The following is a 12,634-nucleotide window of genomic DNA, read 5'->3' as shown; positions in this document are numbered from 1 at the left end:
ATTAGTCAACTATCTTTAATTTATTCTTGCCAGCAGATCTGGAAGGATAATCAATGAATTGATCAAAATATTTTCTTTATCGTCATCATCATCCTCATTGCCTTTTTCACCCTGGGTCAGGGTATAGGCCACAGACAGTTTCCATCCTTCTCTATCCCAAGCTAATTTTTTCAACTCGTTCCGTTCCAAGTCTTATCACTTCTCTGTATATCAGCTTCTTTAATTCTTCTCCATGTTCCCCATGGCCTTCCCCTTGATATTTTATATGTGGATATAAAATTCCACTAGACAATTTAATTGTGAATTACTAGATTGGAGCTAAACGATATGTGGCCCAATAATTCAATTTTTTTTTTTTTTTCTGACTCAGCATATCATATCTACATTCTATAACCTTTTGATTAGTAATCCTATCATATCCATTTTACTGGGCATTGAACAGGCCTGTAAATGGTTGGTGAAAAAATTGTCGCAACTTTTTGAACACGCGAAAATAGACACAACAGGACAAAAATATGGACACACACATATATGACACGTCAATTGACTAGTCAAATCATGTCACTTTCCCCTACTTATTTATAACGAGGTCCTTATTTTATGGTATCAAAAAAGAAATCCCAATTATTTGAGGTCCCAGGTCTGAGTTCATTGTAAAATGAAAGGAAGAGAACCTACCCTTTTGAAGGATGTGTATCTAGACGTCTAGTAGTGCTCGACACGGGAATTGGCGTATCTTCGCTCCTGTTTGTGTTAAATGTTTAAGCTGATTCTTTCGTTTATTTGGATTAATTCTTATAGAAGAAGAAGCAGAAGAAGAAGAAGAAGAAGAAGAAGAAGAAGAAGAAGAAGAAGAAGAAGAAGAAGAAGAAGAAGAAGAAGAAGAAGAAGAAGAAGAAGAGAAGAAGAAGAAGACGAAGAAGAAGAAGAAGAGGAGGTGGTGCGGTGGTGTGAGAGCTTTCGAAGAAGAATATAAATTTCGAAGAAAAATAATTATTTCGCATTATTTTTTTTTCCGGTTCACATCGGGACTGAACCAAAGAAATATAGAGACTGATAAATAAGAACCGAGATATGCATGTGTGTCGGTAGCAAAATAGAGAGAAACCTTCCATCCAGTTCGACACTCTTCTGTGTGTGCGTTTTTTACTGACTAGGTGTGTGTGTGTGTGAAGACGACACGCGCAAACTTCACGACCTCTCTCTCGCTGGCTGTGGCACAGTAGCCAAGCAGTGGATACATAAACGTCTAGCAGAGCATGTAGGTGGCATGATAATATTATAGCTAACTGATAGACGGCATGTTTTGTCTTGGATGCGACAAATAAAAAGGTTTTTGGTTTGTTTTTTTAAAAGTCGGCATTTGAAACGGAATAAAATCTAATTTTTTCGAGGAACGAAATAAAAGTCTTTTATTTTCTTTTTTATTGGTTCTGTTCTTTGGCGTTATGAATTTTATTTTTACTCGATCTTTTATTTAATTTTTTTTAGCACTTATAGAGCAAAATCGTACTGTCGGAAATCCGACAATAGACGGTAGATTTACAGGCCTGATTGAAATGACAGAAAACTGTTAGAAGTGCTTTGATAACAAAAACAAACAAAAAAATAAAGGGAAATTACCTTGAGGAGCTGCTGAAGCCATTGCTTGATGTTGTGGATGGTGGTGATATGGCACATTGGTAGAGGTGGGAGTGGTGACAATAGCTGGACTACTGTTGTAACTGGTCTCACCGATCACCATAGGCTGTTGTTGATAAAGCTGCTGTGGATCTCCCTGTCTGGGTGTCAGGGACCGGCGGATGTAAGGAGTCTGGTTGGGGATTCCGTGAATGGGTCTGGTGGTTGTGGTGATCCCGCCCATGGGAGAGGTCACTCCACCGCCTCCAGCACGAATCATAGCCAGAGCATCGCTCATTCCGACAATGTCTCGGTCCAAACCACCTGGTCCCTGGAGTTGCTCGTTTTGCAGCGACATGTGCATGATTTCCTCCTGCAGGTCGGTCAGGCTGCTGCTCAGCTGCTCGAAAGAGGTGTCCTGCTCGGACATGGGATGACCTTGAGTGGGTCTGGCAGGGATGTTAACCGGAGGTGCCGAGCTTGCCCTCGTCCGATTACGCACTGCGTACGGATCGTTCATGTTATTGTAGTAGGGATCTGCGACATTGCTGGATCCATCCAACTGCCGGTGATGCTGGGCGGTCGGCGGGTGGGGCATTGTGTTGTAGTGGTTGGTGTTCAATTCATCTGGCAGGCAGACTGATTTGGACCTAGGCGTGGTGTGGGAATGGGTCTGGGGAGGGGACGGTTGATGGTGGTGGTAGGATGTAGGACGGTTCGATTGGTGAGGAGGTGTCCTACGGTGTTGGTGATGAGAGTAAGAGGAATCGCCATCGACTGCATCCCCGTCGTCGTCGTTATCGCCGTCGTTATTTTCGTATTGAGGTGTGGACAGAAGCAAATCAGAGCTGTCGTTTTTGAACCACTTGTTCTTGATATTGTCAATGGTTTGCTGGATGCCCTCCCTTGAAAATGTCTTGGTCATGGCAGCTGTTGCTGGCATGGGTGTTGTTTTCTGTGCTGGTAAAGTGTTGTAATGATTTGATCCCTCTAACCCTATCGTGTCCCACTGAGATGAACCTCCGTTTCTGTCCCTCTGTTGCTGTTGTGGGTTTGCAGATAATGATGATGATGATACTAATGACGATTGTGTTGCAATATTAGGCTGACTAGAAGACGATTGAAGTTGTTGTTGTTGTTGTTGTTGTTGTTGTTGTTGTTGTTGTTGTTGTTGTTGTGAGAGTTGATTTTTATTTCCCTTGGACAGTTGACTTTGTGAAGACCAATCAGTCAACCGTTGTTGTTGTTGTTCTGGTTGCTGTGGGCGACCACTGCCTTGACTACCTAGATATAATTGTTGTGTAGGTACCGTTGTTGTTGTTGATGATGATGATGATGATGGAAATGATGATACCGATGTGCCTGAAGGTAGCGTGGACATGGTAGAGGAGGCTAGAGGTAATCTAGGGCCTGTAGGGTGGCCGAGTCGAGCCTGGAGTTGGGCATGTGTGGAGTTTGGGTTGGATTCCACCCCAGGGAATCGATCCCCTTCCCCGTCTTCTTCCTGGCCATCCATGTGTTTGGACACAACCCTCATGAAGGCAGCTTTACCTGATAAATGAAAATATAACTTTTTTTAATAAACCATATCATGACGGGATAATATAGATGTTGAAAATTTCCAAATTTCATCTCCAGCCAAAAATGTGATCATTCATTGAGACTGAATAAAGTATCTTACCAGCAAAAACTCTAAAATGTCATATTTCTAACCATTTAGACTTTAAACTCAATCCTTCATCTAATTCATTTCAACATATCGATGGTCGGCAGATCAAACCTCTGAAGTCCCGATTTTCACAATTTGCGGTTCAAAACTCTGGTCTATATACAAAATTTGCCCATCATCTTTTATTTAATTTTGGGCGGATCAGACCACTGATGTCATGAACAGTATGATCCACCCAAAATTAAATAAAACACGATGTGCAAAGCTCGCCTGGCCGGGGATATTGTGACTCTATCGTATGAGCTATCCACAAGGGGTCTTGGATACCTCATACGGTAGAGTCACTATCTTCCCAGCCAGGCGGAGTTGTCGTACCAGTAAGGTCGTAGGTTCAAGACCCCATCGCCGCCGCAAAGTTTTTATTTTCTGTTGTCTTCTGGAACTTTCCTACTCACTTCATTTCTTGTGATTAACGATACAAATGGAAAAACTTACCCAGCCTTTGCCTCATCTTGTTTTGTTGCGCTTCCTTCCTGTGCTTCTTCCTCTCAATCTCCTTCCTTTTCTGTTCCAGCTTGAGGCGTAGCTGTTGCAGTTCTGAGCTGGCACTACCACCACCACCACCACCAGCATCACCACCACCACTGCCACCATCAACATCACCATTCCTACTACTTGCATCATTGGTGGTGGTCTGATGTTGCAGTTGTTGCCACGAGGTTTGAGGTCCTGATTGGATTGTCCCAGTAAACTTGCCTGCCATAGAATGAGAGCGGTTCATTTTTTATTATAATAATAATAATAATAATAATAATAATAATAATAATAATAATAATAATAATAATAATAATAATAATAATAATTATAAAATTTTAAAATATAGCTGCGCAGTCTCTGTGGACGCTTACCGTGAATGTGTGCGTCACTTTGAGTTTGTCAGTCTGTTTCTATTATCCAGTTAGTAATCTGCCTCCATAAATCTCTGCCTAGTGCAAGTGTTCTTAGCTTTAGAATATCATCATGTGTGTTAAGGTGCTGAGGCAGTTGGATGTTTCCTTGTGTTGTTGAAATCAGTTTGTCGGTTGTTGTTTCTAAATATATTTGATATTTTATGAAATCTTGATTCAATGTTGTTGGTACTGAAGTTGGTGTACACCCTCTGTATTGGGCGCCTTGTTTGAAGTAATCATCCATCGAGGCTTGTGCTGGAATATTTTCATCTAACCGGAGCACGTAATAATAATAATAATAATAATAATAATAATAATAATAATAATAATAATAATAATAGTAATAATAATGATAATAATAATAATAATGCACATAATAATAATAAAACTAATAATAATAATAATAATAATAATAATAATAATAATAATAATAATAATAATAATAATAATAATAATAATAATAATAATAATAATAATAATAATATATATAATAATAATAATAATAATAATGATAATAATAATAATAATAATAATAATAATAATAATAATAATAATAATAATAATAATAATAATAATAATAATAATAATAATATAATAATAATAATATAATAATAATAATAATAATAATAATAATAATAATAATAATAATAATAATAATAATAATAATAGTTCAGTTTTTATTTCTTTGTAAAAAAAATCGTCATTGGTCATTATTTAATCAAAAGAAACTGATAAAAACTAAGATCAATTCTATCATTATCTATTTCACTTAATAATTATTTCTTTATAAGTCAAAACATAAAGAAAAATGACCTCTGTATAACACATAATTACAAAAAAGGCAGTTTGTGTGAATTCTATAATTACCTCCGTCCCCTAGCTGTTCTTGTCCTTGTTGTCCAGCTTGTCTGGTAGATGGGGTGTTACCGCCAGGTTGGCCATCAGCGTCCCAGTAAATCCCAGTCTGCATGTAGATTAGGCCAGAATTATCCACCTGATAACAGCAGTCCAAGGAAGACATTGTGTATTAAGGGGCGGTTTGGGTCTTTTCTAAAAAATATTTTAGTTACCTATATTGGGCGGTTTTTATCATTTTGTATCGTCATTATAGGTTAAAAAACATTTTTGGTGAAAATTATAAATTATCTGTCTTAATACCCGTTTTGCGACCTAATTTGGGGGTTTGGCATGAAAAAATATAATAATCTTGTGGTAAATGTTCCACAAAAACTATTGAAGGAATAACCTCCATATTCTTCCCTCTCATCAACATTGTGTGTCGCCATAGAGAGTTTTAAAGCTTTAGCTTATGGAAATTTTATTAGAACATTACAAAGTTGAGAATCAAAATTTTATGACAAAATTGATGTTAAAAATTCATAATTTGGATTATAATTTAAAATACATGTAAGTTATCAAAAAAATATATCCATGGCGACATACTACATTGTCTTTGTGATAACTGTGGAAATTTTCAGACAATTTCATTGAATAGATTCTGAGAAACGTTTGACACAGTAACCCATACCTTTAGAAAAATGAAATATTGAGAAAATAGCAAAATAGCTTTCCGTTTTTCACACTTTTTTTTTTCACTACCTGTACCCTTTTCAACTGTGTTTTTCATGCCTTTATAGTCTACTTTAAGAATCTGAACTTCAATAATATTATTTCTAAGATAATAAAATATCATTTTCCACAAAAATCTAAAATCAGTTTTTGAAGGAATTTCCTAATAATTAAACCCAAACCGCCCTTTAAAGTAAACCTGCCAACCTAGGCTAATAATCTTCATGGGATTTTAATATTCACCCTTCAATTCTGTAAGTTGTAAAAAAAACTGGTAAACCTAAACAAACCAACATTGTAGATTCTATTTTTTTTTTTTTTAAAGAACCATTTTATACATAATTTAGCATATATTCCACATTTACCTTATCAGGACTTTGACTTTTCAGGTCCTTTAACCGTTTCAACTCGGCAAAATTGGTCGTATTGGACGGACCCGATTTCTTCACCTCCCCTGGCACATTGTCTGTGATGATTAGTGCCAGTTTGCCTTCTTCCTTCTTCTTCTCTCCCAAGACTGGTCTTTCCGATGACAGGTCCTCCTGGATGGGCACGGTCTGGGACGGAGGAGCTGATTCTCGATTCTGAATATTAAAAAATATAAGTTTGTGTTTTCTTCAAGGCTTACACTTACTACAACAAAATAATATTTTTTTTTAAATTAAAAAATAAAATTCCCTTGATTTATCCCAAAGGGGAAATTTGTCTCTAGGGTCTATTCCAAGGTAAGACTAGAATAACTCAGGCATCAGCTGCAGTGCAGGGCCGCAAATTGAGCTGGGCAAGGTGACTTGCTCAAGGCCATACAGCGCAGCGGCGGGTGATCAAACTCGGTACCTTTCTGGTATGAAGCAAAGACTGTACTGCTGAGCTACGCTGCCCCTATATTCCTTCATATATATCATATGCAAGAGATTTATAATACAAAGCACCAGAGTATAATCAGTTTAAAATTGTCAAGTCTTTATGATTGGTTGACTCTTGCAATTAACCTACAAAGCAATATCTGGAAAAAGGTCGTCAACAAATTGCTTTAGAAAGGGTCTAATTATAAGGTAAATCCTTCAAAATATTGAATTTGAGATTTTGGTAGAAAATGATAATCTATTATCTTAGAAATAATATCATTGAAGTCCAACTTCTTAAAATAGACTATAAAGGCACACACAATCGAAAAGGGTACAGGTAGTTAAAAAAGTGTGAAAATGGAAAGCTATTTTGCTATTTTCTCAATAAGTCATTTTTCTAAGTATATGGGATATTGTGTTAAACGTTTCTCAGAATGTATTCAATGAAATTTTCTGAAAATTTCCAGTTATCACAGAGATAATGTATTATGTCACCATAGATTTTTTTGATAAGGTATGTGTATTTTGAATTATAATCCAAATAATAAATTTTCAACATCAATTATGTCATCCCGCCCCTTAAGACAAACGATCGTTGATAACATCACCATCTTTCAAAATTAGAAAATTAAAATAACTGTGTTTTTTCCAAAGTAAACCATATTAATCTCATCTTGTAATGTGGACACATTTGAAAAAAGCGTAAAAATTATTTTTTTAAAACAAAAACAAATCTGTCCAATCTAGGAGTGTTTGTCAGCCCTCACCTTGTGGTCTTGATGTATTTTGAGAGATTCGTGGTCTGAGTACTCCCCAGAGCTAGCCACGCTTCCCTCCCTTGAAGGATTGCCGCGTCCAGGTGATGTGGAAGTCCTGTCCTCTAAATCAGAAACGACGGGAATCCCAGCCCGAAGTGCATCCGTTGCTGTCTGGGGTCTGTCTGGGATTGTGTAACTCTCTGCCACACTGCAGGCTGTTGGGGACATGAAGGAAATTATTATATCATAAATTCTCTATATCTTTTTAAACAAAAAATAAAATTGTAAAACAAAAATAATATGATAGTGATTGATAAAAAGCATTTCTAGAGCATACATCTAAATAAGTGCTCAATACGTGTTAAAGATAAATAAGGATATTCCATTAATTTTAAGCATATTACATTATCATTATATTACAATGATCTCAACAAAGGCAAATGACATAAACAATTCTTTATTTTTAAATTTCTTTTCAATGCTTTGTTAAACAGGATTTCCAAAACTCCAAGAAATAAAATTCCAGACCAATTCCAGACTCATATTCAGATCAATTATCTCCACGAAGGAGGGAACAACTATCTAATTCTAAATAGGATTTTTTATAAAAGGTATGGTAAAGCGAGTCCCTTGTCTTAAAGAGTTGTTTGGGAACATTTGGGAGTCAGGTGCCTCATTTGAATGTTAAAAGTAGATATTGAAATCAGAGATAAAGATGTTAATGTCCCATTACTCGCACAGACAAGGGGAACAAAATGAGAAAGAAATGTCTAATAAAAGTCTGTGTTCTGCAATATTACGAAATAGACAATACAATAAGAGACAACTTGCCATCACTCCTGGCAGATGGGAGGGGTGACTGACTAGATGGTAGGCCATCCAGCCTTGGAGAGTCCAAGTCAGAGGATCCGACGACAAAGGCCTCGTGTCTCTTTGGGCTGCTGGTATGGGTCTGTGCCTTGTCATTGTGGTATGAGGCCTCTGCTAGAGGTGTGCGAATGACAAATATGAAGGTATTGAATATTGCATGACTCAGATCATTATTCTAAGTGTTTAAATGAGTAATATAACTATTAAAGATCTATATATTATTTATAAATTTGATAGATTCAATAACTTGCCATATTGACCATATCTATTTGTAAGGTAATGTGGAGCTTTCATTATTCATAAGGTTACACATGGGAAAGTTTTGATGATTATCAAAATTAAATTTTGTTCTCTCCTCGAGTTAACTCTCTCCTTACCAGCCATTTTCCGGATTGTCCCCAAAACTTCACACCCAATACCTATACAAAAATTTTTTTTTTTTCACTCAAACAAAAAATCTGTTTGTTCTTGCTATACATATTTTTTTTTGCTAAACAAGCTCTTCAGCACAGTGTTAATATACTTTAACTATAGCAAATATTTTTGTTCAAATATTATGACATACAAAAGAAATCAGAATGAGAATAGTGCTGGCTGCATTGTAACAAATGTGACGATTTTCATATGGGTGGTAAGGAGAGGGTTAACCAGGTTCCACACCAACATTGCTTATTCTTATTTGTCTAAGAGTGCCTACATACCGAGGGGTGTGACGCAAGTCTCATCAGACCAAGAACTTGTAGTCGATCCATCCCTGGCACTTCCTCCAGATGGTGACTGAGGGGATGACAAACTCCTCTTCTTCAATGCCCTGTGGTAGAAAATAAACAAAAATCATTGACTTCATGCCACCTTCTATATCATCAAATAGAAAATCTTGCTGATAAAAGCTTCAAAAAGACAAGAAAAACCAAAATTTTGACTATAAAAAAAAAAAAAAAATCAAACGATAAAACAATGATCAACACAATAGTCGACTTGATTTGGACATTTCAGATTTTCTCCTTAACAATGTAGATGAATGATAGACTCGACAAATACTCAACATTAGATATTATGTTAACATCAATTCAGTGTTCGTCTCTTGACAATAAAGGAAAAGTCTACATTATTTGTCTTTGCTGATTAAGCTGATTTCCTTATCACTACATTCCCCTTGCTTCCTATGATCAATAGATAGAACGTAATCAGAATCAAGCACTCTTCTGTGTTGGAATTCTAAACACCTGCCCAATCTTTGGTACCAAATTTGGAATTGAAAACACAAGGACAAAGGATTTTTTTTTCTTTATAGCCTTCAAATAAATTACTTCAGCTTTTTATTGTTTAGAAAATTTTCTCAGTTTAAAGAATTTACTGTTTTATATACTATCTAATTCATCTTCGCTGTCTTACCAAAAGTGTACAAAAGAGCTTTACAAAGGGTCCCTGACCAACAGCAACACGTATCATGTAGAACAAGTAGAAGATATTACAATTTTTTCAACAGAGACAACGCTGTTAACGGCCAGGTATGCAATTTACACCTGAGTGCAATGAGAGAATGCGAGTACAGTACCTTTACTAAGACTCAACTATGCGCTGAGAAAGGCTCAAACCCAGGACCACAGGTAGGACAATACAATGTCATGACGAATAGATATAGCATTGAGCTAACTAACCTGTCTCCCCTCTCCTCTGCTTTGCTCAAAGCCTTTTCTTTGGTCGGCCTTAAGACAGCTGGCATCAGGGGTTCCATACCATCTCTGTCTTCAGACTGTTGTTGTTGTTGTTGTGATTTCTTCTGACTGTTGTTACTGGTGGTGGGTGTACTGTTAAAGGCAGGTGTATTAGAGGTGGAGGAGGTCCGTCTGGTGGAGGGATGTCCGGAGTGAAGACTTTCGACCTCCATGTAGTCTGGATGGTCACGGTCTGCCAAGATAGACTGGCTAGGGACACTGTGGTCAAATATGAACAAGACATAATATGAGTAAGGTCTAGAGCATTAGTTCTTGAAAGCCATGATGTTTAGGGAGTTCATCTACATTATCGAACTTTAAACAAATGGAAACAAATTATGCTTGTTACCTTTACATACGAAACTTGGTTGTTGCAAAACAGTACTTTCTGCCAAATCCCAAATGGCTGCTAAGTGGATAGAGGAATCAGAAAAAAATATCTGAACTACACCCAAGACTGATTCCAGCCCCCTTGCTTTTAGAGTGAGTGATCTACTACTAAGCTATTGAAACCCCCAGTTAGACAATTATAATAGTTAAAATATAAATCAATATGTTTCTTCTAATAGAGAAAAGAACCAAAAAAAAAAAAAAAAAAAAAAAAAAAAAAAAAAAGAAAAATGCATGATTCACAAAAACATTTAAGAAATATTATAATTGTATTTGTACCAATAAGCAAATGACAATATGAGAGACTGACAGAGTTAAATTGAACACTTAATAACCTTCATACCATTCCGTTCAAAAAGGAAATTTTTTAAAATTTAAACACAAAATGACAGATTTAAACAAATTGTATAAAGCATAGGTACTTTTTTCAAGATTCCCGTCTTTTTTAGTCTAGAAGAATCTGTTCTTTGTTTGTTTGTTTTTTTGTTTCTTTTCGTTTGTTTTTGTTTCTTTTCGTCTTTGTTTTTATCAGACAATGACTATTCAGGCAACATGCCGCAGCATGCCTAATGTATTTGACACATTGCTAACTGCAATTACATCAACCCTGAAATCCCATTCATGCCCACTTAATATAAATAGTCACAATCATAAATAAGGATAGGTAAACAAAGGTAAAGTAAATTATGTTCTGTCATCATGCACAATATTCGTTGACAATGAGTGGATGGTGTCAATAAATAACAAGACATAAAACAGAAAACCAATAATGGGATAAAAAGAAACAGGAATTTTAAAATAATTCTCCTATTGAAGTGAGTGTGAAGTCTTCAAGCCGTCTTGGGCTTTTTTGAGTTTGGAAAAAAAAAAGAGGTGCCATAAGTAAGCTCAAATCTTTTTATAAAGTCAAATGTTATTGAATGTACTCATCTACACCATCATTGACAATCGCAAAACTAAGCCTCAACATTGTGTCCCTGGATAAGACACTTTACAAATGTTAGCTCACTTAACTCAAGACTAAAGACAACATTGACAGACTGCTAGATTGCCTAAGAATCAACTTGCACAGCGTGAAATGGAAACTTTAGTTTTCTACAACCTTCTAAGAGAATGATATGTTTTGTTTTTTTTTGTTTTTAATGGTGCTTGGGACACATTTAGGTCATTTCAGTGCCAGTATAAGGGGAAAAAATGGGGTAATCAAAAAATTATACATTTACAATCAAAAGCACACAAGAAAAAGTAAGACAAAGGGGATAAAAGGGAATAGTTCAAATAGGGATCAGATGTAGATGCCAAGAGCACACACCATCAGTGTACTAATGAGATCACATAAAAGTATCAACCAGACATGAGCACACGATTCCACTAAGAGGAATACACTCAAATGATTATAAATAATATATCAGTAAATTATGACAGATGATTTACGAGGAAAGCAATATCATCTCCCCAAACTATAAGTGTACATTTGACTTGTTTCCCTCTCAGCCAGGGCCAGGACAAAATCATGTAATCTCATTCCAAGACATTGACAGAAAGCAAGTAGGAAAACGGATATTACTGGGAGATGGAAGACACAATGTGTGACCTACCTCCCCACTATGGGAGGACAAAAGACTCCACTCCGAGAGAATGATAAATAAAGCATTGTGAGGAATATTTGAGCATACTGTGGTAACGCTCTATAGAGAGGTTCACTTCGATTAATCTAATACCATATCCAACCTAAATTGCCTCCCTTGGCATCATTCATAGTCTTAGCCTTACCGAGGACTGTCAAGACTTGTCAGCTCCAGACTAAGATATAGGGAGATGGAAGACACAGTGTGTGACCTATCTGCCCACTATAGGAGGAGAAAATATTCCACTCAGAGAGAATGATAAATAAGAGGTATATTTGAAATTTGAGAAAACTGTGGGTACGCGCTATAGAAAGGTTTACTTTAATACCCTATCCTATCTAAATTGCCTCCCTTGGCATCATTCATAGTCTTAGCCTTACCGAGGACTGTCAAGACTTGTCAGCTCCAGACGAAGATATAAGGAGATGGAAGACACAGTGTGTGACCTATCTGCCCACTATGGGAGGACAAAAGACTCCACTCAGAGAGAATGATAAATAAAGCATTGTGAGGTATATTTGAAATTTGAGATAACTGTGGGTTAGCGCTATAGAAAGGTTTACTTTTATACCCTATCCTATCTAAATTGCCTCCCTTGGCAGCATGATTCGTCT

The 12,634-nt window shown here is 36.4% G+C and overlaps 1 protein-coding gene across 13 annotated transcripts in view; it reads right to left on the bottom strand.

The window, feature by feature from the left end:
• LOC144957380 (calmodulin-regulated spectrin-associated protein 1-B-like) overlaps positions 1-12,634 on the bottom strand; it is a 59,600-nt gene that overhangs the window by 23,324 nt on the left and 23,642 nt on the right. For 6 of the 13 annotated variants that reach the window (XM_078888613.1, XM_078888620.1, XM_078888616.1 and 3 more), the window contains 8 exons: positions 9,946-10,221; positions 8,986-9,095; positions 8,246-8,398; positions 7,424-7,629; positions 6,174-6,392; positions 5,107-5,233; positions 3,785-4,045; positions 1,624-3,171 (listed from right to left, as the gene is read on the bottom strand). In XM_078888613.1, the coding sequence (XP_078744739.1) occupies positions 1,624-3,171; positions 3,785-4,045; positions 5,107-5,233; positions 6,174-6,392; positions 7,424-7,629; positions 8,246-8,398; positions 8,986-9,095; positions 9,946-10,221 (2,900 nt within the window). The remainder of the gene's footprint in view (positions 1-1,623; positions 3,172-3,784; positions 4,046-5,106; positions 5,234-6,173; positions 6,393-7,423; positions 7,630-8,245; positions 8,399-8,985; positions 9,096-9,945; positions 10,222-12,634) is intronic. The other 7 variants (XM_078888617.1, XM_078888619.1, XM_078888624.1 and 4 more) reach the window with 3 other exon arrangements.

This window comes from Berghia stephanieae, chromosome 11 (assembly GCF_034508935.2).
Source record: "Berghia stephanieae isolate SIO BIC M18660-M18661 chromosome 11, UCSD_Bste_1.3, whole genome shotgun sequence".
Taxonomy (NCBI): Eukaryota; Metazoa; Mollusca; class Gastropoda; order Nudibranchia; family Aeolidiidae; genus Berghia; species Berghia stephanieae.
This window is presented reverse-complemented; position numbering and strand designations above follow the sequence as displayed.